This window comes from Molothrus aeneus, chromosome 3 (genome assembly GCF_037042795.1).
Source record: "Molothrus aeneus isolate 106 chromosome 3, BPBGC_Maene_1.0, whole genome shotgun sequence".
Taxonomy (NCBI): Eukaryota; Metazoa; Chordata; class Aves; order Passeriformes; family Icteridae; genus Molothrus; species Molothrus aeneus.
Window position 1 is genome coordinate 89,479,357 of NC_089648.1, and position 23,931 is coordinate 89,503,287.

Below are 23,931 nucleotides of genomic sequence, written 5' to 3' on the forward strand. Positions count from 1 at the left end.
AAGAAAGAAAAGCTGTTATGTAGAATGAATTCCCAGATTTCTGTATATCTGTCTTAATTTTCTACAGACAAGAACCACTAATGCAAATAGACGCACCCTCGTCTCTCATATTAAATAGCAGTGAAATGAAATAATTTTTTAAGTTAAAGGACCATGTAGAAAAGATAACAAAAATTTCAGGGAGTGGTTAGGAGAAAAACCCATGGAATTAAGTCTGAAAAGTTCTATGTAATGTAATAGTCATCATCATTTCTAATCTGCTAGGTTATATTTCCAGTTTCACAGTTTACAAAGCCAAAGGCAGTGTAAGATGTCTGACAATCAGATCCTTCTGTAAAACAAAATCTAAAATTTTAATGTTTTTATCTCATGTTAGTTTGTCCAGAATTCAGTAGCTCCAATGAATTAAAATCCTGTGTGTGGTGACAGTGTTTATAGTTAATTCATTTAAACATCTTGATTGAAATTACTGGGTTGATGTCTGAGGCATTGGTTCTATGTACCAGTAGAATGTAGAATGTCAAAAATGCATGACAGCTCTTAAAACCTGTGAAATACAAATATTAAAAATTTTAACTTTTAGTAGTGGCTCTTACTATACCTAATACATATATTATACTGTATTATATATGTATATACTGTAATAATACAGAGGGGGAGAGAGCATGTGTTATTACGCAAAGTGTACACACCCTTTTCATTGTATTGGCCAAATTAACTTGATTCCTACATGACTTCTGAATACAGGCTACAGGAAAAGTTAGCTGGCTATTTGGCATCCATTAATTTGTGTTTGCTTGTGCTGAATCTCCTGAAAGTTTCAATATCTGATGGTTCAAATCCAAAGGCCAGACTTGTGATGATGAGTAGATACTGTTCACATTTCACTTTCTTGGGGTTCTAGGTCAGGAACTCCTAATTCTACTACCTCTTTTCTTAACCCATGGTGATGGTCAAAGCCTATTCAATTATGTTGGTTTGGTTTGGGTTCTTTTGTTGTTTTGGTTATGTTTTAATTTGATTTCCTGCTGGGCTCTGAGGTAATTTATTTGCCTGTTGTTGCAGAAGTAGCCTGAGTTTGGATGACTTACGGTAAGTCTATCTAACACTCAATCAATGTTGTGTGTTAGCTATGCTGCATCTCTCATGACTTCAACATACAGCCTTTGTAACAGTAATTAACTGTTCATTTTATTTGTAAAAGACATGAATGTCTTCTCTGGTCTGAGGTGCATTGCTCCTCACAAAAAGCTTTATGCCCCATGTCCTTTTCACAAGTGTTTAGAAATTGCTTAATCACTAATATCACATGTTTGCATTACATTAATATTGTTTGTTGTTGCAGTGTGATTTCCTATTTTACCTATCCCAACCTCTTCAGGTGTGCCAACCTTTCCCCCTCCCCCTTTTGCCCTCCTGCCTAAGAGCTGTCTTAACATTCCAGCAGGGCATCGTGTGGTTGGCAGATGCTCCTCAGGTCTGGGCTCATTGGCCTGTCCAAGTGTCTATCTCCCTGGAGCCTTCCCCTCCTCCCACCTGGTTGGCCCTCACCTGTCCCTCCCCTCCCCCTGTCCCCGGGGCTTAAAAGGACAGGCGACCATGCGGCCAGGGTGTCTGTCTGTGAGCTGTTACCACATTCAGAGGTCTACCATGCTGCAATAAAACTCTGGACTAAGGCTCTATGACAGAACCCGCTCCTTTTCACTGCTGCTTGAACCTTTTCCACCAAAGGTAAACTGAGTTCCTACTTTGCCTGGATTTGTTCTGAGTGCCCAGCTGCAGCACCCAGCTGGCCAAAGGTATCTCTGGGGTGAAAACACCACAGCTGCTGCCTTTGGTCCAGCAGCGAGGGCCAGAAGAAGCCAGGCCCCCCCACACCCGGAAACATCGGGATCTAATATTTAATATATTGGCGCCCAACGTCGGGCTGCACGGACCTGCAGCCTCAGAAGGAATCTCAGAACCTTGGAAAAGCGTTACAGCAGCTTTGCTTCCACTGGAAAGAGCTGTGGTTGCACAGTTCTCCAGAGAGACTTGGGACTGAACCCACAAAAAGCCTCAAGGAACGCATTGCGCCTTTGGAAAAACAGCTCCTTTCTGGTGAGCGAATTTTCCAGGGGAGAATAGGGGAGCCCCTCCTGCCCAAGGGGTCCTATTCAGTGAAGAGACCAGCCTGCCTGACTTTGCCAGCAACAGCTTCGATTTCTTTTAGTATTTCTGCTCCTTGAGGGGGGTAGAAGCTCAAAAATCCATCTTTGCCGTAAGACGAGTTCCTTTTTGCTCTTTGCATTTTAGGCTGCGCAGTCCTGCGGAGCTAAAGGTGGTTCCCTGTAAAGCTTTAACTCTGCAGCGTGTTTTAGCCGCTTTTAGAATTGGCGTCGCCTCGGAGGAGCAGGACAGCTCTGCCTGCCCCTCCCCCCGGCTCGGCAGCGCCGCGTGCCCGGCTCTCAGTGCGGGGCGGCTGCATTCCCGGGCGGGGGAGGCTTTGTCTGTCTCTACACGCGGCGCGGGGCGGCCCCGGTTTCGGCTCGCCACGTGGCGCACGTGGGGGCTGCATTCGCGGGCGGGGGAGGCTTTGTCTGTCTCTCCACGCGGCCGGGGCGGGTCCCGACTCCCTGCTGCTGCCGCGGCAGTTTTAAAAGCAGTGTATACAGCTGCATTGTGAAAGCTTTCGTCTGTTATCGCCTTTTAACCGTGGTTTTTTTTTAGAAATCGGTAGCTGATTTTGGTTTTGTATTCGGTCAGCGAGAATTTGTTCAGTGCCATTTACATCTAAGATGGGCTGGCTCGAAATTAAGCACAGCACAAAAAGGAGTGTATTATCATATTATTGGAATTTTAGTTAATGCAAATGTAAAGTTCTCTAAAGGAAAATTGAAACAGTTTATAAGGTGGCTTTTTCTGCACTTCCCACAAACTTCTCCTGAGGAAGTCCACAATATTCAATTTTGGGATAAAGTAGGGCATGAATTGATAACCTTGGGACAGTCTGGGAATACATCCTCAGCTAAATTTGTGTTCTGGAGCTTACAAATTCGGACCGCTTTGCTCAAACAAAGGGAATTGGAGAAAAAGCCAAATATTAAGCCATGTACCTCTGCTCTGCCTGTGTCCCCCCCTTCCAGCCCTAAAACTCTTACCCCAAAACTTGGTATTTTAAAGAGAGCAAATCCTGCTCACGCACTGGGAAGTCAACTCCCAGAACAGATTAAAATGCCCGAGTCCCCTTGTCCACAAGGCCCTGGCCAGGTCTCGTGGAAAACTTCCCAAAACCCTGTTTCCCCCGCTCTAAATCCCAGAGCACATGTTAGCTTTTCGGAGAGCAGTGATCCCCAAAATGGCCCCCAGTGTCTAGGGGGTACCCAAGATGGAGGATGCCACGTGGCACCTTCCCAGACCTGGTCATCTTCTTCCCAAGATTTCCTTAAGCATCCCAAAATTCCTTCCCCATCCCCCTCTCCTCCTGTTCCTCGTGACACCTTCCCTCCCCCTCCCCTACCTGCTTTACCCTCAGCTCTGTCCCTCTACTCCTCCCAGGGGGCGTCTGCTGAGGTGACATCACCAGGTGTCCCCACCCCCTGTTCCCACAGTATCCCCGCCCCTTGCCAGACCCCTGTCTCCGCCCCATGTTCCCATGGTATCCCCGCCCCCTGCCTTCTCCCTGTCTCCGCCCCCTGCTCCCATTGTGTCCCCGCCCCCTCCCCGGGTTCCCTCGGTGGGGGCACGCCCACTGCATGTCCCCAAATCTGCTTCTGTGCTCCCAATAATTCCAATTCAAGGGATACAGGGCAGGAAGCTGCAGACCCAATACAGGGTCCCACTTTGTCATTCGGCCCCTGTTTTGTATCAGCCTGCAGCCCAAGGGGGAGCAGCCCAAACTGCTAATTGGAGTTCCTTTGGATGACAGTTGATTAAAGAAATCTGTAAATCCCACAAGGAGTATGGTCCACACAGTCCATATTTCCGTGGCCTTTTAAATTCTGAATTGAGTAGAAATGTAGTGGTCCCGCATGATTTAAAACAGCTTTTCTCATGCCTCATGACATCTACAGAATTCAAATTATGGGAATTAGCATGGAAACAACTGTTAAAGGAGGCTCTCCCAGGCTTGCATGCTGATCCAAACACAGTGAAAGATGCTAATGGCATGCCAATTACCATTGAGCATCTCTTCGGTGATGGTCAGTGGTCTTCACCCTCAATCCAAGCAACTGTAATTCCTGCAGTAGCACTGGAGAAGGTAAAGGAAGCAGCTGAAAAAGCATTCTTTTCCCTTCAACCTGAGGGGCCTTTTGAGCCCTACAGTAAGATCAAGCAGCTACCATCCGAGCCTTTTCTGAAATTTGTAGAAAGGTTAACTAGAGCCATTGAAATCCAAGTTAAAAAAGAGAATGCAAGGGAAGAGGTTTTAGAGGAAATGGCATTTACAAATGCCAGTGAACAGTGTCGAGCGGCAATTTTGAGCCTTCCTCTCGAACCCCCCCCCTACACTAAAAGATATGCTTCTAGTCTGTAACAGCAAAGTGCCTCTGATGAGTGTTGCTGAAGACACCAGACCAAGGCTGCTGCCAAGACCACCTCAGCGTGTCACCATTGCCAGCCCTGTGCCCATTCCCTCAGCACAGCAGTACCCTGGACAGCAGCGACGACCAGCAATGGTTGACCCCACAAAGCCATGCCTGCTTTGCCACAGCCTTGGGCATTGGAGTAGCCAGTGCCCCCTGAAAAAGCAATTTGATGAATTTAGAAATGGCACGGGAGGGAAATTACAAACACTCCCAGGGGGTCGACAACAACAAAAAAACTGAATGTGGAGTGATGGCCTGCCAGGCGTGCAGACACAAAAAGAGCAGGCCAAGGGAATAAGGGAAGCAAAACAAACCAAGCGCGCTGCGGTAATGTTACTATTTCTGTAAGTGAAGCAGATGCTTCGAAGACCACGTCTGCTGGTCCACTGTTAAAAATGCAACAAAATAACCTTTGTTATGATTTAAGTGAACCTATGTGAACCACGTCTTCTGTCAATGAGCCTTACAGGTTGCAGCTGACAGAATCACTCCACCTGAAAGATAGGGACTGGCATTTTGTCTCTGTCAATCCAGAACAGAAGGGTACTTGGCACCGAATTTGTTGTAAGTACATCGTCATTGGGGATACCAAACACATACCGCATGAGATTGAAATTGCTCCAGGAATGACAGCATCAGATCCTGAGCAATTCGTTCTCGGGCTGCACTGTTTCCACCCACCCCTGTTTCTTCCCAAAGGTCAAATTGTTGCACAAACTATCCCTGTGCCATTTTTGCCTGAAGGCACTGAAAAACAAGGGCCCACGGTCGCCCGGGTCCAAGTTATTGGGAGAGACAAACCCAAATTATGGTGTAATGTCAGTGGGGGTGGGGAGTCAAAATGCATTGAGATGCTTGTAGACATGGGTGCAGACTGCACAGTGATCCCAGTACAAGACTGGCCTGCACATTGGCCTTTGCAAAACGTTGCTGGTCATGTTCAACATGTAGGAGGTCTGCAATTGGCAAGACAATCCAAAAGCATCATCCAAATAGAGGGACCAAACTGATAATTAGCAAATATCCGTCCATTTGTGTTAGATTATTCGGAACCTTTGTTAGGGAGAGATTTAATGGCCCAGTGGGGTGTCACAATTGATATTCCAGACTCTCCACAGGATTCCTGTACAGCGGTCATTGAACAACAGTGCCCCACCCAAAAACTGAAGTGGAAAAGAGACAAACCAGTTGAGGTGAAACAGTGGCCGCTCAGTAAACAAAAAATAAAGGCGCTTGAGGAGCTAGTGGAAGAGCAACTGAAAAAGGGTCACACTGTGGAGACCACGTCCCCGTGGAACTCTCCGGTGTTTGTCATTCAGAAAGGGGACAAAAAGAGATGGCGGCTCCTCCATGACCTCCGACAAATTAATAATGTCATTGAAGATATGGGCTCTTCCCAACCTAGTATGCCATCCCCAACAATGCTTCCCCAGGATTGGAAATTAGCTGTTATTGATATAAAAGATTGTTTTTTCCATATTCCCCTACACCCTGATGATGCACCGCGTTTCGCATTCTCAGTCCCCACCATCAACATGGAAGCCCCTATGAAAAGGTACCATTGGACAGTTCTCCCTCAGGGCCTGAAGGTTTCCCCAGCTATCTGCAAGTGGTATGTCTCTTCCCTGCTTTCCCCAGTGCGAGCAGCTGCAGAAAAGGCCATCATCTATCATTATATGGATGATATCCTTGTGTGTGCCCCCAATGATGATCTACTCACACATGTGCTTGACCTAATGATCGATGCATTGATTGTTGCAGGGTTCGAGCTCCAGGAAAAGAAAATTCAAAAGATGCCACCTTGGAAATATTTGGGCCTAGAAATTGGAAATAAGACCATTGTTCCTCAAAAACTAGAAATCAATCCAAGGATCAAGACTCTTGCGGATGTCCACAAGTTGTGTGGGTCTTTGAATTGGGTAAGGCCATGGCTCGGTCTGACTAATGAAGACCTTGCCCCTCTTTTCAATTTATTGAAAGGGGGAGAGGACCCAGGTGCTCCTAGGTCTATTACCCCAGCGGCACGGAAAGCTCTAGAAAAGGTTCAGATTGCAATGTCCACAAGACAGGCCCACCAATACCGGCCTGACCTGCCATTCAAATTTATCATCTTAGGTACGTCGCCACACCTCCATGGAATCATTTTCCAGTGGGAGGAAAAACAAACTCCTAAGGCGAAGGGCACACCTAAAAAGGGCCAAGACAAGAGGGACCCTCTCTTGATTATAGAATGGGTTTTCCTCAGTCACAAAAGGTCCAAGAGAATGACAAAGCCTCAGGAGCTGGTAGCAGAACTTATCCGGAAAGCACGGACCCGAATCAGGGAGTTAGCAGGATGTGACTTTGAGTGCATTCACATTCCAATTGAGTTGTAATCGGGTCAAAATTCTATGCAAATATTGGAACAATTGCTTTGAGAAAATGAAGTGTTGCAGTTTGCTCTGGATTCCTACTCAGGACAAATTTCTGTCCACCGGCCTGCCCACAAAATGTTCCAACAAGATGTTCAATTTATTCTGAAATTGAGAAGTGCTCTGAGTAGGAGACCTTTAAAAAAGGCTCTGACTGTATTTACAGATGCGTCCGGGAGGTCCCACAAGTCTGTTATGATTTGGAAGGATCCTCAAACCCAGCACTGGGAGACGGACATCGCTGAGGTGGAAGGTTCACCTCAAGTTGCTGAATTGGCTGCTGTTGTTAGGGCTTTTGAAAGGTTCTCAGAACCATTCAATCTGATTACGGATTCTGCATATGTGGCAGGAGTAGTGTCCAGGGCAGATCAAGCAATACTGCAAGAAGTGTCTAACATCGCACTTTTTGAATTGCTCTCAAAACTTGTAAAGTTAGTCACTCACTGGGAGCAACTGTTTTATGTGATGCATGTCAGGTCACACACCGACTTGCCAGGATTTATCGCTGAAGGCAACAGAAGGGCAGATGCCCTTGCTGCACCTGCAGTGATGGCCACTCTCCCAAATGTTTTTGAGCAGGCAAAAATCAGCCACCAGCTTTTCCACCAAAATGCACCTGGCCTGGTTCGTCAGTTTCACATCACTCGAGAACAGGCCAAAGCGATTGTGGCCACATGCCCAAATTGCCAACAACATGCACTCCCTACAGTGAGTATGGGAACAAACCCTAGGGGGTTGAACAGTTGTGAACTGTGGCAAACAGATGTTACACACATACGGTCATTTGGACAGCAGAAATACGTTCACGTTAGCGTAGATACCTTTTCTGGAGCAGTCTATGCCTCTGCCCACACAGGAGAGTCATCTAATGATGCCATTAAGCACTTCTTACAGGCTTTTTTTTTTCATGGGCATCCCCAAGGAGTTGAAAACTGATAATGGGCCTGCCTATAAATCTAAGGAGTTCGGGAGCTTCCTGCAGCAATGGGGAGTAGAGCACAAAACTGGCATCCCCTACTCCCCCACAGGTCAAGCCATTGTAGAAAGGACTCACTGCAATATTAAAAGAGTCCTGGACCAGCAGCAACAGGTTCTGAAGGTGGAACCCCCCCACATCCGATTGTCCAGGGCGCTGTTCACAATCAATTTTCTGAATTGTTCCTTTGACAGCCTGAACCTGCCCATCCTGCGCCACTTTGGGGGGAGCAGTCATATGATGTTGAGAGAAAAGCCTCTGGTTTTAGTAAAGGACCCTGAGACTTGGAAAACAGTGGGACCTTACAAATTGGTTACTTGGGGACGTGGATACGCCTGTGTGTCCACCCCCTCTGGGTTAAAGTGGGTTCCTTCCAAATGGGTAAGGCCCTATGTTCCCAAGGTCTCAGAGAAATCGACAGAAGCGCCCCAGGTTGCCAATGCTGCCTGGAGAAGGAAACGCCGCACGCGTTCCCTGGAGGAAATTCCATTTAAGCCTCCTTTCTGGAACAGTTTGTGATATGTTTGTCTTAAGTTCCTTGTACCAGTTTAGATCCCACGGTTCGTGTGTAGCCTCAAGACTCCATGAAACCAAGCCTGCTCCTCGTCCTACTCATGATCATCCCACCAGGGATCTCCTGGATAGTCCCTCAGCCCAAAGCACGTATGGACTACCTTGGCAAAAGACCTCTGACAAGAGAGAAACTGACGACTGGCTGAGTGGACTGTTCAAAGGCTGGGGACTCTTGGGCTGGTTGGGATCTATTCTGAAAACTGTGTTTTTAGTATTGTTTGTATTAGTTATCGTTGTTGTAGTTGTTAGCATTGTTTTTGGACTAGTCTAATGCATGGTTCTCAAGCTGATTTCAAGCTCATCTCCCCCTCCCGAAGTTTACCGTTTAGAAGCCCTTAGTGCTCCAATGAATGACATGGAACCCTCAGTGGAAAGCACTGAACCTCCTGTAGAGGAGGAACCGATTTACCAACCATAGTTTGGCAAGCATTCTGCACCACAAACCCAGTTCTCTTCTTTTTAAACAAAACTAGGGGGAGATGTTGCAGTGCGATTTCCTATTTTACCTATCCCAATCTCCTCAGGTGTGCCAACCTTTCCCCCTCCCCCTTTTGCCCTCCTGCCTAAGAGCTGTCCATCAATCTTAACATTCCAGCAGGGCATCGTGTGGTTGGCAGATGCTCCTCAGGTCTGGGCTCATTGGCCTATCCAAGTGTCTATCTCCCTGGAGCCTTCCCCTCCTCCCACCTGGTTGGCCCTCACCTGTCCCTCCCCTCCCCCTGTCCCAGGGGCTTAAAAGGACAGGCGACCATGCGGCCAGGGTGTCTGTCTGTGAGCTGTTACCACATTCAGAGGTCTACCATGCTGCAATAAAACTCTGGACTAAGGCTCTATGACAGAACCCGCTCCTTTTCACTGCTGCTTGAACCTTTTCCACCAAAGGTAAACTGAGTTCCTACTTTGCCTGGATTTGTTCTGAGTGCCCAGCTGCAGCACCCAGCTGGCCAAAGGTATCTCTGGGGTGAAAACACCACAGGTGCTGCCTTTGGTCCAGCAGCGAGGGCCAGAAGAAGCCAGGCCCCCCCACACCTGGAAACATCGGGATCTAATATTTAATAGTTTGTTGTACATTAACACTTTGCTTTTAACACTCTGTCTGTTGTTATTTGTTTTGAAATATATTTCCAGAGCTTGAAACATTTTTTTTTTACTTCTGACTGGTAGCTGCTCCAAAATTTCCTTTACTTCATGTCATATTGTTATCCACTTAGGTGCTTGTTTTATCTTGCAAGCTGTATCTGGAGTGATCATTGTCTAACATCACTTGCAAATATAACCAGTTTATGATTTTTAAGCACTCAAACCCTACAGTTGTGTCTGTTACAGGTTTGATGACAACCTATGCTAGTTTTTATAATTTGCTGTGGGTAGTATATGACCACTCATTAATGCCTTAGTAGCTGTCCAGTGGTTTGTTTTCTCATTATTCATGCCTCTTTAAATACATGGTATCCAAACTCAGAAAACAATCTTTTCCTCATGGACTTTTCCTTAGAATTTAACAGAGGATAAGTATGACATAGTTTGCTCATATTAGTCTTGAGGAGAAATTTTTCAACTTAATTTTTCAAGCTAAGAATCAAGGTAATTAGATGCTTTTATATTTTGTGTACCAGTTCAGCATGTTGAGCTATAACTTGCTTGATTGTTGAGCAATAAGGAGTTCTTGAGTTATAAATGCAGCTCATTGACTTTCAAGTGCAGCATTTCTCCTGACTGTGTGTAGGGAGTTTAGTCAGCCAAAGGAAATGGTACTATGACTTCACATGCATGTTAATATCTGCCTTGTCTGATATATACAACTGGTCTGGTCCTTCTTGACCCAGAGAGGCTCACAGCATCATTCTTCAGCTGCATTGCCCTGGCTCATCACCTGCAGGGTCTGTTCAGTGCACTGAATGAGGCAGGCATCCAGGACTGAAGAATGCCACAGTGCACAGTGGACTTCTTCAGTCTACAATTCCCTGTTATAGAGTAAACAATAATTATAATTTTTCCTAATGTTAGGTATGTGTTACTTTTGGAATGTTTGAAAAAAAAACAAGTGTTCCAAGCTCTTGTTGTCACATCATTCTTCAGGAATTTTGGAGCCTGTAGACTCTGCACAGAGGGCCCTCCTGAGAAAGCAACTATAGAATGATGGTCAAATAATGCTATTATATGGATTAGCACTAGAGGGAGTGGGTTATTTTTCCATCAAGTTTTGGATGTATATATATTTGTTGACAGGTCTTAAAAAAATCTTGTCTCTGTTCTAAACTGGCTACCTCCTGTCATCTTTGGTCCTTTGTGTCTTGAACCTACCCCTATCCTAGTCCCATCTTTCCTTCTACCTAGTCTCAAGGTCTTTTTTCTATTTCTGCTTAGCCAGCGAATCTATTAGATTTTCATCATGATACCTTTTGTATATATTTTTTTATTGCTCCGTTTCTTTGAAGTGCCAAGTCATCCTGTTGTTGGTCCATCCATCTTTGCTAACACACCCACATTTCTTTTCCATGCTCATCTAATGTGATTTGTGATCAAGGATTTTTGCCAAACCAGTCCTGTGTTGTCTCCATATATAGTGGAGAGTGTCTGTGTAACATCTCATTCACCGGTGTTTGTTCTGAATTTGTCCCTTCCTGTGAAGAGATTCCCATCCTAGTTTGTTACTTGATACTTGTCCAGTTCAGTAATTGCTTTTTATTCACATGTTGTAGTCCATGGGCTCTGTGTTGGGGCTGGAAGGGCTGGTTCCTGGCTGTCAGATTGAGTTCTGGCTGCATACAGCTCACTACAGGCACAGGGGAATGCTGCTTTCACCTGCAGCATGCTCAGTGTGGGGAAGAACTGCTTTGAGACTGGAGTTCTCCTATCAAATCACTGACCTTGTGCAAATCAATGTTTTTGCTCAAACTCTTGAGAACTGCACTAGTTTTGAGAGAAATTATGAAAATTCCCTTCAAGGTTAAGCCAGAGGTCTGAAATACCAGCCTTCCAGAAAAGCTGGTTTTGTCTCATGGAGGTTTGTGTTTTCTAGCCCAGTGTTGAAGCACGTGAGCAATATTCAGGCAAGGTCAATCCCCTATGTGAAGCAGCTCAGTTCAGCACAGTAACATGTAGTAGGAGTTGTTCAAGAATGGAGTAAGATTGTTCAAATACGGATTTAGATTGCGAACAGCCATGCAACCTTGTCATTGCATAGACGAGATAATTAAGACAGATGGTGCCAGTATGCTTTGGAGCTGATAAGTAGATGAGATAGAAAAAGCAAAAAAATTGGGAAAACAGTGGGTTATTTACGCAACTTCAGTCATGTACACAGTCTGTGTAAGATTGTAAACAGGAAGGTAGTTAGTAACATGCATGTGCATGCTTGGAGTCAGCAGCTGGTGTTGTCTGCATGGTTTTATGAATGATGAATATGCTTTACCTGCTGATTGCCGCAGTTCTCTTTGTAATCCCTTCCAGAAGTCAATAGTTTCTTATTTTAAAGGAAAAAGAAACAGGATTGTTTGTCCTCCAAAGTACTAGTTGTGCATCTAATAGCAGTCCATAAATTTGTTTTGAATGTTTGATTCTGAAGCTCACTGTATTGATTTTTAACTTGTCCCTCAGCTGTATATATTGAATCACCCATAAGGAACCTCAGGCTGATTCTATATTCAACAGAAACATTTTTCTTTCCAAAATTGCTAGTGTTTCTACGCAGGAAATAGTCTTCAGTGTCAGGACTTGTGTAAGGGCAGAAGAATGATAAAAAATCTGTTCTGTCAGTGAGGAGTGTGCTTGCTGCCCAAGTATTTGTATATTTTTTAGTCCCATACCTGGTTTGTTGGCTTTTGGATGCTTTGTCATAAGTGGCGAGAATTTAAAAACTCTTCATCTTTTGGTCAGACTGGCTCTTCAAGGCAGGATTCCTCAGTTGCATCTGTTTTCTCTCATGCTTAGTCTTGTTCCTTGCATGTTCCTTTTATCTGTCTCTACTGCTTAAAAACTGAGATCTATCTTGAATGATATATGCTTGTAAAATTCCATTTAGAAAAATGTATCTACACTTGGTAGAAGGATAAATATTTAAATACAAGTACAAGGAAAAGGACAAAGTTAATGACCTACTTGATGTGCATGCCTGTAGCAATATCCCAGTTTCTGCTGTCAAAACAAAGTTGTTTTACCTAGCTACTTGTTTATTCTGTGTCATCAATTACTAGGATACTATTTTAAGAGTTTACTTGTGGTTAAGCATATGGGAATCCTGTGTCTCTTAAAAAGTGTAATCAAGAAAATTTTCTGGTTGATCAGAGAACAGATATACCATAAATGAATTTTAAATAAGTGGAACTGTAAATATGTTGGATACCTGTTTATAGAGTTGTTTCTCTTATCTGCAAATGGTGTGCAATGGCCTAATGAGCAGCTGTAATAATATGCCTTGTGTTGTGAACTGTGGCTTCTGTAATCCTAGGACCACGCAAAAGAGAGGAGAATCATTTGGAATCAGCAAAATAGGGAACAAAATAAAAGGTGTATTCAAGAGTTCTGCAATGGAAGGAGCTATGTTGCCTAACTATAACATAAATGAAGGAGAAGATGATTTTGTGAGTAGAGCCATTAAATTTTACTTGAAGTCTTTGCTGGGCTTTGATTTTTTTTTCCTCCTTTGCTCATTTGAAAATGTTGAATTTCTGCTTTCTTCACTGCACAGTTTTCATGTGCTGGGTTCTGATTAGGTTGCTTTATCTTCCCTGTATTCATTCACAAGCCAAGGTCACATCCCCAGTTTCTGTGCTTCTGAGCTTATTGTTCTCGTAATACCAAAAGCAATGACTTTTTCTCCAATTCTGAGTAGTAAGGCATGCACAAGACTGCGTGCATGGCTCTTCATCTTCAGTGTGCCACAAGACCTTAAAACCATAAATAACATAGCATAGAAATCACTGTCATGTTGGTCTGTGATGCAGCATTCTCTCTATAGATCAGGAGCCAATAGTCCTTTCTCCTTTGTCTTAGATATCTCCCTGAGTTAATGTTTTTCTTCCATGCTAAATAGTCACGAATAGAGCCAATGGTAGAATTTACTGCACGGGATATTGTTACCTAAACCACAGTTGGGGGACAAATGGAAAATTTGAAAAAGGGAAGGGGAGGGAGTTGGTTTGAAGCAGAGGTAGGCTGTACCAATTAAAATAGAACTGGAGATCTCTGCTTGAATCCTTACAGATTGAAGAAGGTGTTATGGTAATGGAAGATGATTCTCCTGAGGAGGCTGTTACCACTCCAAATACACCCCGCAACCTTGCTGCTTGGAAAATCAGCATCCCATACGTTGATTTTTTTGATGATCCCTCCTTGGAAAGAAAAGACAGAAAGGAGAGAATTCCTGTATTCTGCATTGATGTAGAGAGAAATGACAGAAGGGCAGGTATGCAATTCTGCAGATCGATAAAGTGTCATTTGAAAGTGAACTCAGAATATTCTAGTGTGCTGTATTCTGTTGACTCTTGCAAGTGTGTTTTTTATATGTGTTCTTATGATTTCAAAATAATGGCTTGAAATTTCTGAGGAAATGAGTTTGGGAGATAAATGATCGCATTTAGCATTTGCAAGTTGAGAACTGACTCCTCAGCATGAATCAGTTCTATTTAGACTTCATACCAAAGTTTGAAATGCTCTCTTTCCAAAAATACTTACATTAAAATTCATATTAATAAACACCTGTCATATTTTTTTCACCCACTCTGAACTTTGGAATAATGAACAACAAATAATTTTTTTTATAACCTTAAAGTTAGTTCTTAGGAAATGAAAATGCTGTGCTTATTAGGAACCATTGTGGCGTGCAGTTAGTTTACCAGTATCTGGATAGCAATGCATCCATATGGAGAGGGTGGAAACAGCATCATCCTAAGGCTACTGGGATTTATCTTAGTGAGACTAATACCTCCACAATGAGTAGAAAGTATTTAAGAGGCATTTAGTGATATCTTTAGTGATAGGATTAAGAATCATCAGCATTCAAATTGGTGGTGCAGAGGACTGTATTCAGCAAGTACTATTTCTGTAAATCATTTGGTTCCACATTGGAAACTACTTCTAATGTAGTCAGCCATCATAAATGTTGAAGTTATGCAGGACTCCATTGTTTAGATTGTAGTGATTCCATAAATGATAATTTCCTTGCTAGTACTGTATCTGTCTACCAGTTATGCATTTTACTGTAACATTAAAAGTACCTTGAGGTTTATGTTACTACAACAGGGGGCTAATGTCATTGAGGTTTTTCTTATGATATTCAGCATATGTTTGCTGTTCCTAATTTGTCTCCCAGGTGCCATAAAACCTGGTTTATTTTTAACTTTTTTTTTTTTTTCATCAGTTGGACATGAACCTGAACACTGGTCTGTCTACAGGAGGTATCTTGAATTCTACGTGCTTGAATCAAAACTTACAGAATTTCATGGTACGTTGTCTGTCGTTTGGAAAGTCATTTTCCCCCTGCTTATCATTCATTACTTATATTAAATTTAAAATAATAAAATCAGTGTTTACTGCACTACAAGAATAATTTAAACTCCTTGCTATCTTTACTAGGTACATTTCCTGATGCTCAGCTTCCCTCAAAGAGAATCATTGGCCCCAAGAACTATGAGTTCTTAAAATCCAAGAGAGAGGAGTTTCAGGAATATCTGCAGGTATTAAACAAACATTTGGAGCAAAGAATATTCTAAAACTAATGGTATAAAACTAATAAAAGAATATTTGGGGGGGGGTGGTTTTTTTTTTCCAAGTAACTTTACAGTTACAGAAAGGATTCAAGCGGGCAATGTTAAAGTTTCACCTGACTGAAAATAGAAATCTCTCGCAAATGCCAATATCTGTGACAGTATAATACTCTTTGAATATCTTTTTACTATACAGAAATGGATTTTTAAGGTTAGTTTTAAAGTACTTATACCTCCTTTGTTCCTTTTGTTTCAAAGAAACTTCTGCAACATCCAGAACTAAGTAACAGCCAGCTTTTAGCTGACTTCCTATCCCCTAATGGAGGAGAGACTCAGTTTCTTGATAAAATGTTGCCTGATGTGAATCTTGGTATGTAATATGCTACTTGTTTATGCTGACAAATAGGAATGCTGTGGATGCTGTGATTGAATTCTGTGATTGACTGTTGTAATGAATAGATAACTCTTGTGGATGTATGAAATAAGAACTCTGCTCCTTCACAGCCCCTAAAATTATAGCTCAGCGAGGAAGATATGCTGATACTTCTTCCTTGAAGAAAAAAGACATTTTGAAGTAATGGAAAAAATTGCTTAAGTGGCTTTTGAATTTTTGTGTCAGCAAGCAAGATAAGGTTTCTCTTAATAAATTGCATAGTTCAAGAAAATTTACAGTGTTGTCACAGATCAAATCTGCATGTGTCTGTCATTGTTTGCAGATGAGAAGGCATGAACACTTAGAAAACTACCTTTGGATTTTAATTGATCAAACTCCTCTTATTTTTTTATTCTGAAAACTCCAGTATTTGATATTTCTAGTATTAGCTGGTGTTAAGATATTTTCTAACATGAGCTAGTTAATAGAATCTCTGTGTGTGATACAGGCAGGTCAAGTGGAAATTGAGAAGTTCTAATGTCTAATGACAGTAGTTCATAATGAGTCAAAAAAGTTGACTGTAGTGTGACTTGGCTGCAACGTAGCTGTCTCAGAATAGTGGGCCTGAGCTGGTCAGGTCAACCTCATGGCCATTCTGTCTCCATGTCTTGTGCCACTTGTGGCTGTGGTCCCAGAGAGCCGTGTCTGAGCTGCGTCGCTGCGTTTCTGCAGCTCCTGGTCACGGTGTGGTCCTGCTGGGGCAGCCCTTCTCTTGGTCTGCTTCATGAGTTGTTAACTGAGATTTCTGTTCTCAGCCTTCAGTCAAAAAGTTTTGGTTTTGTTTCAGGTCTCCCTTCTAGATCCAACTGTACATCCTTATAAAAGTTTATAATTATGGTGTTACTGTAATGCATTTCCTGTCTGAGACCATGTTTCACTTCCATAAAGAGCATTATAACAAGTCTTGGCATTTTGGTAGGGCTTTTTGTGAGGATGAGAATTTTTATTGTTATCATTTGATCATTGTACATACTTTTCAGTGTAAATTCCAAATTTAATGACATGTTAATAAGAAAAATATTACTGTAACTGTAGTGATTAAAATAAAACTAGTCCTAGACACTTTCATTTTCAGCATTCAAAGTTCCTGTGCCATATCCTGATAGCCTTATCAGGACATAAGAGCTGATCTTTCAGACCATGGTTGTAACCTGTCCAGTTTAGAAAATTTTACTCACCAGGGTTTTTGAGGCTGGTTCACCACAGAATCTCTCCATATTTGCTGATTTTTCCACAAGAAGAGGAGAATCTGAGTTATCTTGATTTCTTCTGTGATAAGTGTTCATGATTTTAGGAGTAACTTAAATACAAGGAATTTTGCCTGTACTGGTGTTGAAGCAGTACTATTGTTACAGTGTTAGAGCTATTTATGATTAAACTCTGGAAGAGTTAAGAGGTAGAACTACAGTACTTTATTGTGGGGTTTTAAAAAAGTATTCATATTAATAATCTGTATATTTCTAAGTATATTTTCTTGAAGAGTAATAATCACTAGGTTAAAAGCTGGTTATGTGCAAGACTGTTTTCATAGGGTTTTGTGCCAAATAAAAAAAAAAAAAGCAGATGTTTTAAAATTATTGTATTTTTAAATGACTGATATACAATGAGTACATAACATCTAGCAGAGCAAAATATCTTTCAAATCAGACAGTGATAACAGAAAATATTTGTTTGTTTCTTTCTTTCTAATTGTAGGTAAAATCATAAAATCTGTTCCAGGAAAGCTGATGAAAGAGGTGAGTCTTTCAAGTTGCCAATATTTTCATTAGCTAATTTTATGAGATTACTGAGTTACAGGCTAATCAAAACTTTGTTTGAAAATTCTTGTGTTTTTGTTGTTTTTGTTTTCACTTTTCTATAATTATGCAAGTGACAAGTCACTCATATCTTTTTTTCAGAAAGGTCAGCATTTGGAGCCATTCATCATGAATTTTATCAACTCCTGTGAATCTCCCAAGCCTAAACCAAGCAGGCCTGAACTTACCATTTTGAGTCCCACTTCTGAAAATAACAAGAAGGTACAGTAAGTCATGTTCCTTTCCCATTTTACACCAGTAGGGAAAACTGACCATACATTTTCTCTCATACTAGGGAGCTGTCTTAGAGCTCATTAACTAAAATTATTTCAGATGAAGCCAAACAGGAGAATGCTGTCTAGGAATGCAGACACTGAGGGTGTTCAGTCCAAAGGCCAGACCAAAAGTAGACTCTGGAGCGACGCACTTTCCTACTCCCCAGATATGTGTGGCATAGACTTGAGCTGTTCAGTTCTGCACTTTCACTTCTGTTGTGAGATGTGACATCTTTGTGCAGATGTGTAGCCTACCAGTTCCTGAGGGAAGCCTACAAGAAAGATGGAGTGATACTTTCAGAGCATTTAGTGACAGGACAAGGGGAAATGGAACTGAGCGTAGGTTTAGATGAGATATAAAGGAAAAAATGTCTAACTGTGAGGGTGTGAGGCACTGGAACAGATTGCTCATAGAGGTTGTGGATTCCTCCTTCCTGGAAGTATTTAGTGCCAGACTGGATGGAGCACTGGGCAGCCTGGTCTAGTGGAAGGTGTCCCTGCCCATGGCAGAGGATTGGGACTAGATGATCTCTGAGGTCCTTTCCAAGCCAGTCCATTCTGTGATTCTGTGCAGTAACTGCTGTGCAGCAGCAAGGCACTTCACTCCTGGTGAAGGAGGTGAATGCCAAATGTCTGTTCCAGGACAGTGGGAGCTGCCTGCATGGAGTTTGTGTGGGGATCTGGCAGGCAGCCAAAGAGACGAAAGGTTAGTGCTTCCCAAGTGCCCATTTGGGAAAAGAGCATGTTATCTCAGAGCAAGAGAGTTCCTCAGGTTTTTGATAAATGGTGGTTGACTTCCAGTTTATGCTTGTATTGCCACAGTGCTCTCATGTGTCTTTTCTGACACAGGTCTGTTTATTTCAGTTTCAGCACGTTGGACTGTGCTGAGATTACAATGCACGTTCCCCAGTGCTGCCATGAGTAGGTACCTGCAGGCTCCCTCTTCCTCAGCAGGCTGAATAAGAAATGCCTGAAGGTCTGTCTGGGCAGGCCCAGTCAGAAATGTGCCTAATGCTCTGACAGATCTTCTGCATGCTCCTTTCTTTTGAGTGTTCCTGGGGTGTGTGTATGTTTGTGTGGTCTAAATATTGGTGGAAAGACTTCTATTTAAAAATGCACGATGAAAGTGGGTAGTCAACCCCAATATAACCAGGAGCAATTGGATTTCATTCAGTATCAGATCCACTAGAAATAAGAGTTACTAACCTGCCTAGTTAAAAAAAATGAGCAAAAAACTCTGCTTCCCCCTCCTAGGGGCACTAGCAGGATTTCTGGTCATGTTTTGGTTCTGAAGGTCTGTAAGCAGCTTGATCATCTTCTGAACATACTTTTGTCAGACTTGCTATAATAGGTCAGGACTTCTCAGCTGATGCAGACTTTGCAAAAGATGCCAATAAAGGCATTGTTCTGCTGGCTTGTGATGGCCTGCCAACAGCAATAAAAGCTGGTTTTGGAACTCCAGCAGTATAATAAATGTTTTTGAGTAGCTACTTGGAAGAAGACGTGGACACTTTGACTGATATGATTCAGAGACTACATAAAATCTTTCTTCTTATTCTTTTGGTGTCCTCTGTACTTTTTAAATGAGCAGGAAGAACAGGAGAGAGGTTTATGCCTCTGGCTGTAGATATTGTTCATAGTCATGGTATTGTTTTTGTACAGTTCACACCTGTGCTGGAATGTATGGGCGTATGTTTGCATATTCACTCACCATTGTGTAATTTTTTTTTTTCTGTAAGGCACTTTGTATGAGCATTCATGCTTCCTTTGCTTGCTTTTCCCAATAAGGCATAGTAGCCTATTGTACAAGGGATTACTTCGGTCTTTTTTCTTAATACAGGCCTTTTGTATTTCACTGACTTCAAGAGCTTGACTACCATTATTAATCAATACTAGTTCATGGAATTTCCTCATTGTAAACCTTTTAAGAATATTTCATGGTTATAATCATAATTACTGTTTAATTTTAAAGATACAAATAATGACAGCATTGAGGTTTGTGGTGTGAGTCTCAAATATTAACATGCACAGAAACATCTAAAGCAAAATCCTGTGCTTATCTGAGTTGTGAGTATAATCTCAATTTCTGTGCTAGATAACCAGTTGTGTGTTTTTCACTTGAATTTCTTCTCTGCCAAGATACTGGAAAGTGTAAAACATGGAAGTAGAGGTCTAATGCCACTGGGTATTATGGCTGCTGCAGTGCATTGTAGATTGCATTCTGAAATGCTTTCAGAGTGTGCCTCTGATCAAGGAACCATTAGTGTTTAAGGTGCAGCACAGATCATCCATGTATGGAGGTACAGTCAGCATTCAGAAGATGCTGCTTCTGGTTTGGGGTGAAAGAGGAAATAGCACTTGAAATCAAGCTTTGCCCTAAGCTGGCCTTCATGTTTGATTTTTTTATAGGTTACCTACCAGATTGCTGTGAATGATTTAGTTTGGCCTACAGACACTGAACCTAGGTCTGCATTGCACAATGGGCTGCTTTGAGTTGGCTCAGTATGTATCACCTTTGTCAGGTGTATCTAAAAAATAAAGGAGGCTCTTGTTAAGTTACAATACTACAGCTAAGGTTTTTCTGCTGTTCTGGTTTCAGTATTATGGAGGATGTAGACTTCAGTTTATATGGAGTTTTTTAAGCAACCTACCAGGGATGCTTCCATAAAGTAGGTGTGAATAATTATGTGTTATTTTTAGGTTTGTTACATTCCTGGATACCAGTCGTCCACCAGTGCATTAGCCATATTTACCCTTCTGTGTAATTTATGTAATATGTTGGTGTTGTTTAGTTTGAGTGAACCTTGTGAAGGTAATACCAGCAGCTCAGCACTTAACAAAAGAGAGGGCCTGAAGGAGTACAGGTCAAAACCCTGACTCTTGCCAGATGTCCTGATGTAGTTTTTCCTAAGAGTGCAAAACATTCTGTTTAGAGACTTGAGTGATGTTGTGATTTGCATGTTTTTGGCTTCATTTATTTTGGGGAGAATTGCAGTACAGAAGGTGAACCATATATAAGCAAATTACTTCCTGTTCCTTGGAACTAATGCTATTTTGGGAGTAGTAAAAAAACCTCTCTGAGTGGCAATCACCTCAGCCTAGGCAATTCTATGATTATGTTGCATTTGCTTTTAATTCTAGGATTTTTTTTAGAACCCTGGCATAAACTTTTGAACTTTCTTTTCATAATACAGAGTATCTTGTATAAATCCTATTTTATATCTAGATTAACTATTTTGCCGGTAAGTTTATTTTTAAATAAACTACTAGTAGGGATTGCTAGATATTAAACATGGAAAGCATCAGGATTTAGGTCCTGATTTTTCCTTTCCTTCTCTTAGGATTCACAGACCTGGGGGCAGGGGAGGCAAGGACTGCTACCTAGGTGGTTTGGGACCCCTTCTGCTGTGCAGGGAAGAACCTCTTGGATTTTTGCAAGAATTGGGGTATCTTTTCAGAAAGAACCAAAGGCAAGGAAATACAGGGATCAGGGAGGAAGGTGATGACATAGGAGAATAGAAGGCTAAAGGAATATAATTGAGAAATTAGATAAATGGAAAGAAACCTAAATGTTAGTTCATGAAGGGGAAAAAGGTATTTCTCTATGTAAAAAACTCGTATATTTTGTCTAGAAACCATTGTATTTATTTAAAGTGGAAGCCAACAGGAACTTTTAGGAGTACTTTGATGTTGTAGGCTTCCCTTGTGATTTAAGGCAGACAAACTCTGTATTGTCTTAGCCCCTCATTTTCAGAGCAGGGTGCATCAAGGAAATCAGAGCCTATGACAAAAATCTAGATGCATACAGTCATGCAGTTGTTTAGGTTGGAAGAAGGTAGTGGGAGCAGAAAATCTCATGAATTATTGTCCCAGTGCTGATTTGTTGTGAACCCAGGTATTTTGGTTGTTGTGAATCTTGCAGCATGTGATGTGCTCTTTATTGGAAAGTGAAGCATTTTAAAAAACTAAACCAGAAACAATGAAACAAATCAATAGCCCTGATCAGTTCTTTGAAAGCTCTGGAAAGAAGCTGCTTTTATAAAAATAAACCAATCCAAAGAACTGGTGGCTATCCTTTTGCCTTTGAATACAGTGGCTTCAGTCTTATGTTTCTGTTTTTAGCTTTTTAATGATCTATTCAAGAACAATGCAAACCGGTCTGAGAATACAGAAAGGCGACAAAATCAGAACTACTTCCTGGAAATGATGACTGTAGAAGGAGTCTATGACTACTTAATGTATGTTGGTAAGAAGTGATTTCTCTTAATTGTTCATATACTTCATGACAAATATGAAGTTCACAGTCTCTGGTAAGAAATGAAATCCTATTGTAGCAGTCATATATAACTCAACGCTTTGAAGCTAATATACAACTTAGTGACATGGTCATTCCTTAGAAGACATTATTAGAAGACTTTATTTATTTATTGTGGTGCTAAAATGTCATTTATCATTCATCATTGCTTAGTTGCTTTGTTATGTCTCCATCTTTCTGCATCTCAGTAGTATGACTTTATGAGAGTAGGTCTCATCCCTTTTCTCAGGTTGACCTAGGCTGCTGGTAGACTCTGGGAATTGGAATTGTTAAATTAATAGAAATAGCTAAAGGAAGTATTTGATAAGCACTGTGGAGAGTACTGATATTTTCAGTGCTGCACTAACAAAACTGAAATATTTTTTTCTTGCTTGCAATCTTTTTTTTTCTTTTCTTTTGAATAAATGATTCTTTTGTCATGAATAGCAGGAGACCCTCATATGTGTTACTACTCATAGATGTTGCTGTGACTTTGCAGGTAGGGTAGTTTTCCGCATTCCTGACTGGCTGCATCATCTCTTGATGGGAGGAAGAATTCTCTTCAAAAACACATTGGAACTCTACACAGACTATTACTTGCATAACAAGTTAGAACAGCTATTTGAGGAGCACCGTTTGGTTTCTCTGATAACACTGCTGAGAGGTCAGTAATAGTTACATCTTTGATGAAAAAATATTGCTTTAGTCTGGTGTTTGAAATCCCTTCAGTGAAGTTTCCGAGTGCTAAACTTCGCAATGCTAACACCGGTGGACTATTGAAAACCAAGTGGGCCTGGACTAACTTCAGAGCTTGTTGTGGAAAGATGTTAAGCCACCTATGTTGTCTGTCGGTGATGATTACAGAAAGTATTATGAATAGTAATTTGCTTGGGTGTGCAAAGAACAAGAAAAACAGAATAGAGTGATTTAGTACATCAATGCAAATGTTTCATGAAGTTGTCAAGTTACTTCACTTGTGTACTACATCAGTCTTTTATTGTTAATTTTTTGGTTCCCTTTGTTGTGGTCGGCTCTTGAGAGGGCTTGAGTGTTCCTGACCTTCAGATAAGGGAAGAGGAGAGTGACTAAAAAAATTATAAATTGCCTCACAACTGCAGAGTATTACATGACTGCATTCTGATCCAAACAATGCATCTGGCCAAAACTCTGGATTCAGGATAGCTCTGTCCTTACCAAACCAAAAATGAAGCTTGTGAAAGGCAAAAAAGGAGAGCCTAAAACCAAAACTGAGCACCTGTTACTTCAGATTAATAGCAATACTTGCTTCCTCATTCATAGGTAAATTCAAAGTTTTTGACAGTTCCAGACAGTGTTTTAGCACAAGCTGTAAATACTGCATATAGTTTTGAAAGCATAAGGGAAATTGTGATTAAGGAGATCATAACTAACCTAAAATGAAATTGATCCAAACTTTAAAGAGAGTTCTTTAAACTTTGAAAAGAGTGGAAACAAATTGTGAAAAGATGATTGTTCTTCAAACAGGAGGGGTATTCTGGGTTTGATTGGGCTAATGTAAGCAAAAAGTATGATGTGACAAGACTAGAATTCCCTTCTAATCAAGACAATACAAAGAAGAAGTTCAGTTTTGAAGCCACAATCCAAAACACATTTCTATGTCAATGTAGCTGCCTAAAGATACATTTTTTTTCAATGTGTCTTCTCTGCAGATGCCGTGTTCTGTGAGAACACTGAGCCTCGCTCTCCCCAGGACAAACAGAAACGAGCAAAGCAGACTTTTGAAGAAATGATGAGATACATTCCAGGTTCTGTATTCCATGACTGCCTGTATGAGTGTGGTTAATTGTTTAAGCAGATATTTAACCCAAATACAGTCACACTGTCTTTCCAAATCAAATGATACTTGGGCTGCTGGGATT

At 41.6% G+C, this 23,931-nt stretch overlaps 1 protein-coding gene across 7 annotated transcripts in view; it reads left to right on the top strand.

Annotated features, from left to right (window-relative positions):
• The window catches only part of SNX14 (sorting nexin 14), a 53,455-nt gene that overhangs the window by 25,070 nt on the left and 4,454 nt on the right, over positions 1-23,931 (top strand). For 4 of the 7 annotated variants that reach the window (XM_066547360.1, XM_066547364.1, XM_066547365.1 and 1 more), the window contains exons 16-26: positions 1,066-1,092; positions 12,979-13,111; positions 13,734-13,935; positions 14,890-14,973; positions 15,105-15,205; positions 15,494-15,605; positions 17,364-17,404; positions 17,567-17,686; positions 21,862-21,985; positions 22,533-22,697; positions 23,722-23,817. In XM_066547360.1, coding sequence (XP_066403457.1) covers positions 1,066-1,092; positions 12,979-13,111; positions 13,734-13,935; positions 14,890-14,973; positions 15,105-15,205; positions 15,494-15,605; positions 17,364-17,404; positions 17,567-17,686; positions 21,862-21,985; positions 22,533-22,697; positions 23,722-23,817 — 1,205 coding nt within the window. The remainder of the gene's footprint in view (positions 1-1,065; positions 1,093-12,978; positions 13,112-13,733; positions 13,936-14,889; positions 14,974-15,104; positions 15,206-15,493; positions 15,606-17,363; positions 17,405-17,566; positions 17,687-21,861; positions 21,986-22,532; positions 22,698-23,721; positions 23,818-23,931) is intronic. The other 3 variants (XM_066547361.1, XM_066547366.1, XM_066547363.1) reach the window with 2 other exon arrangements.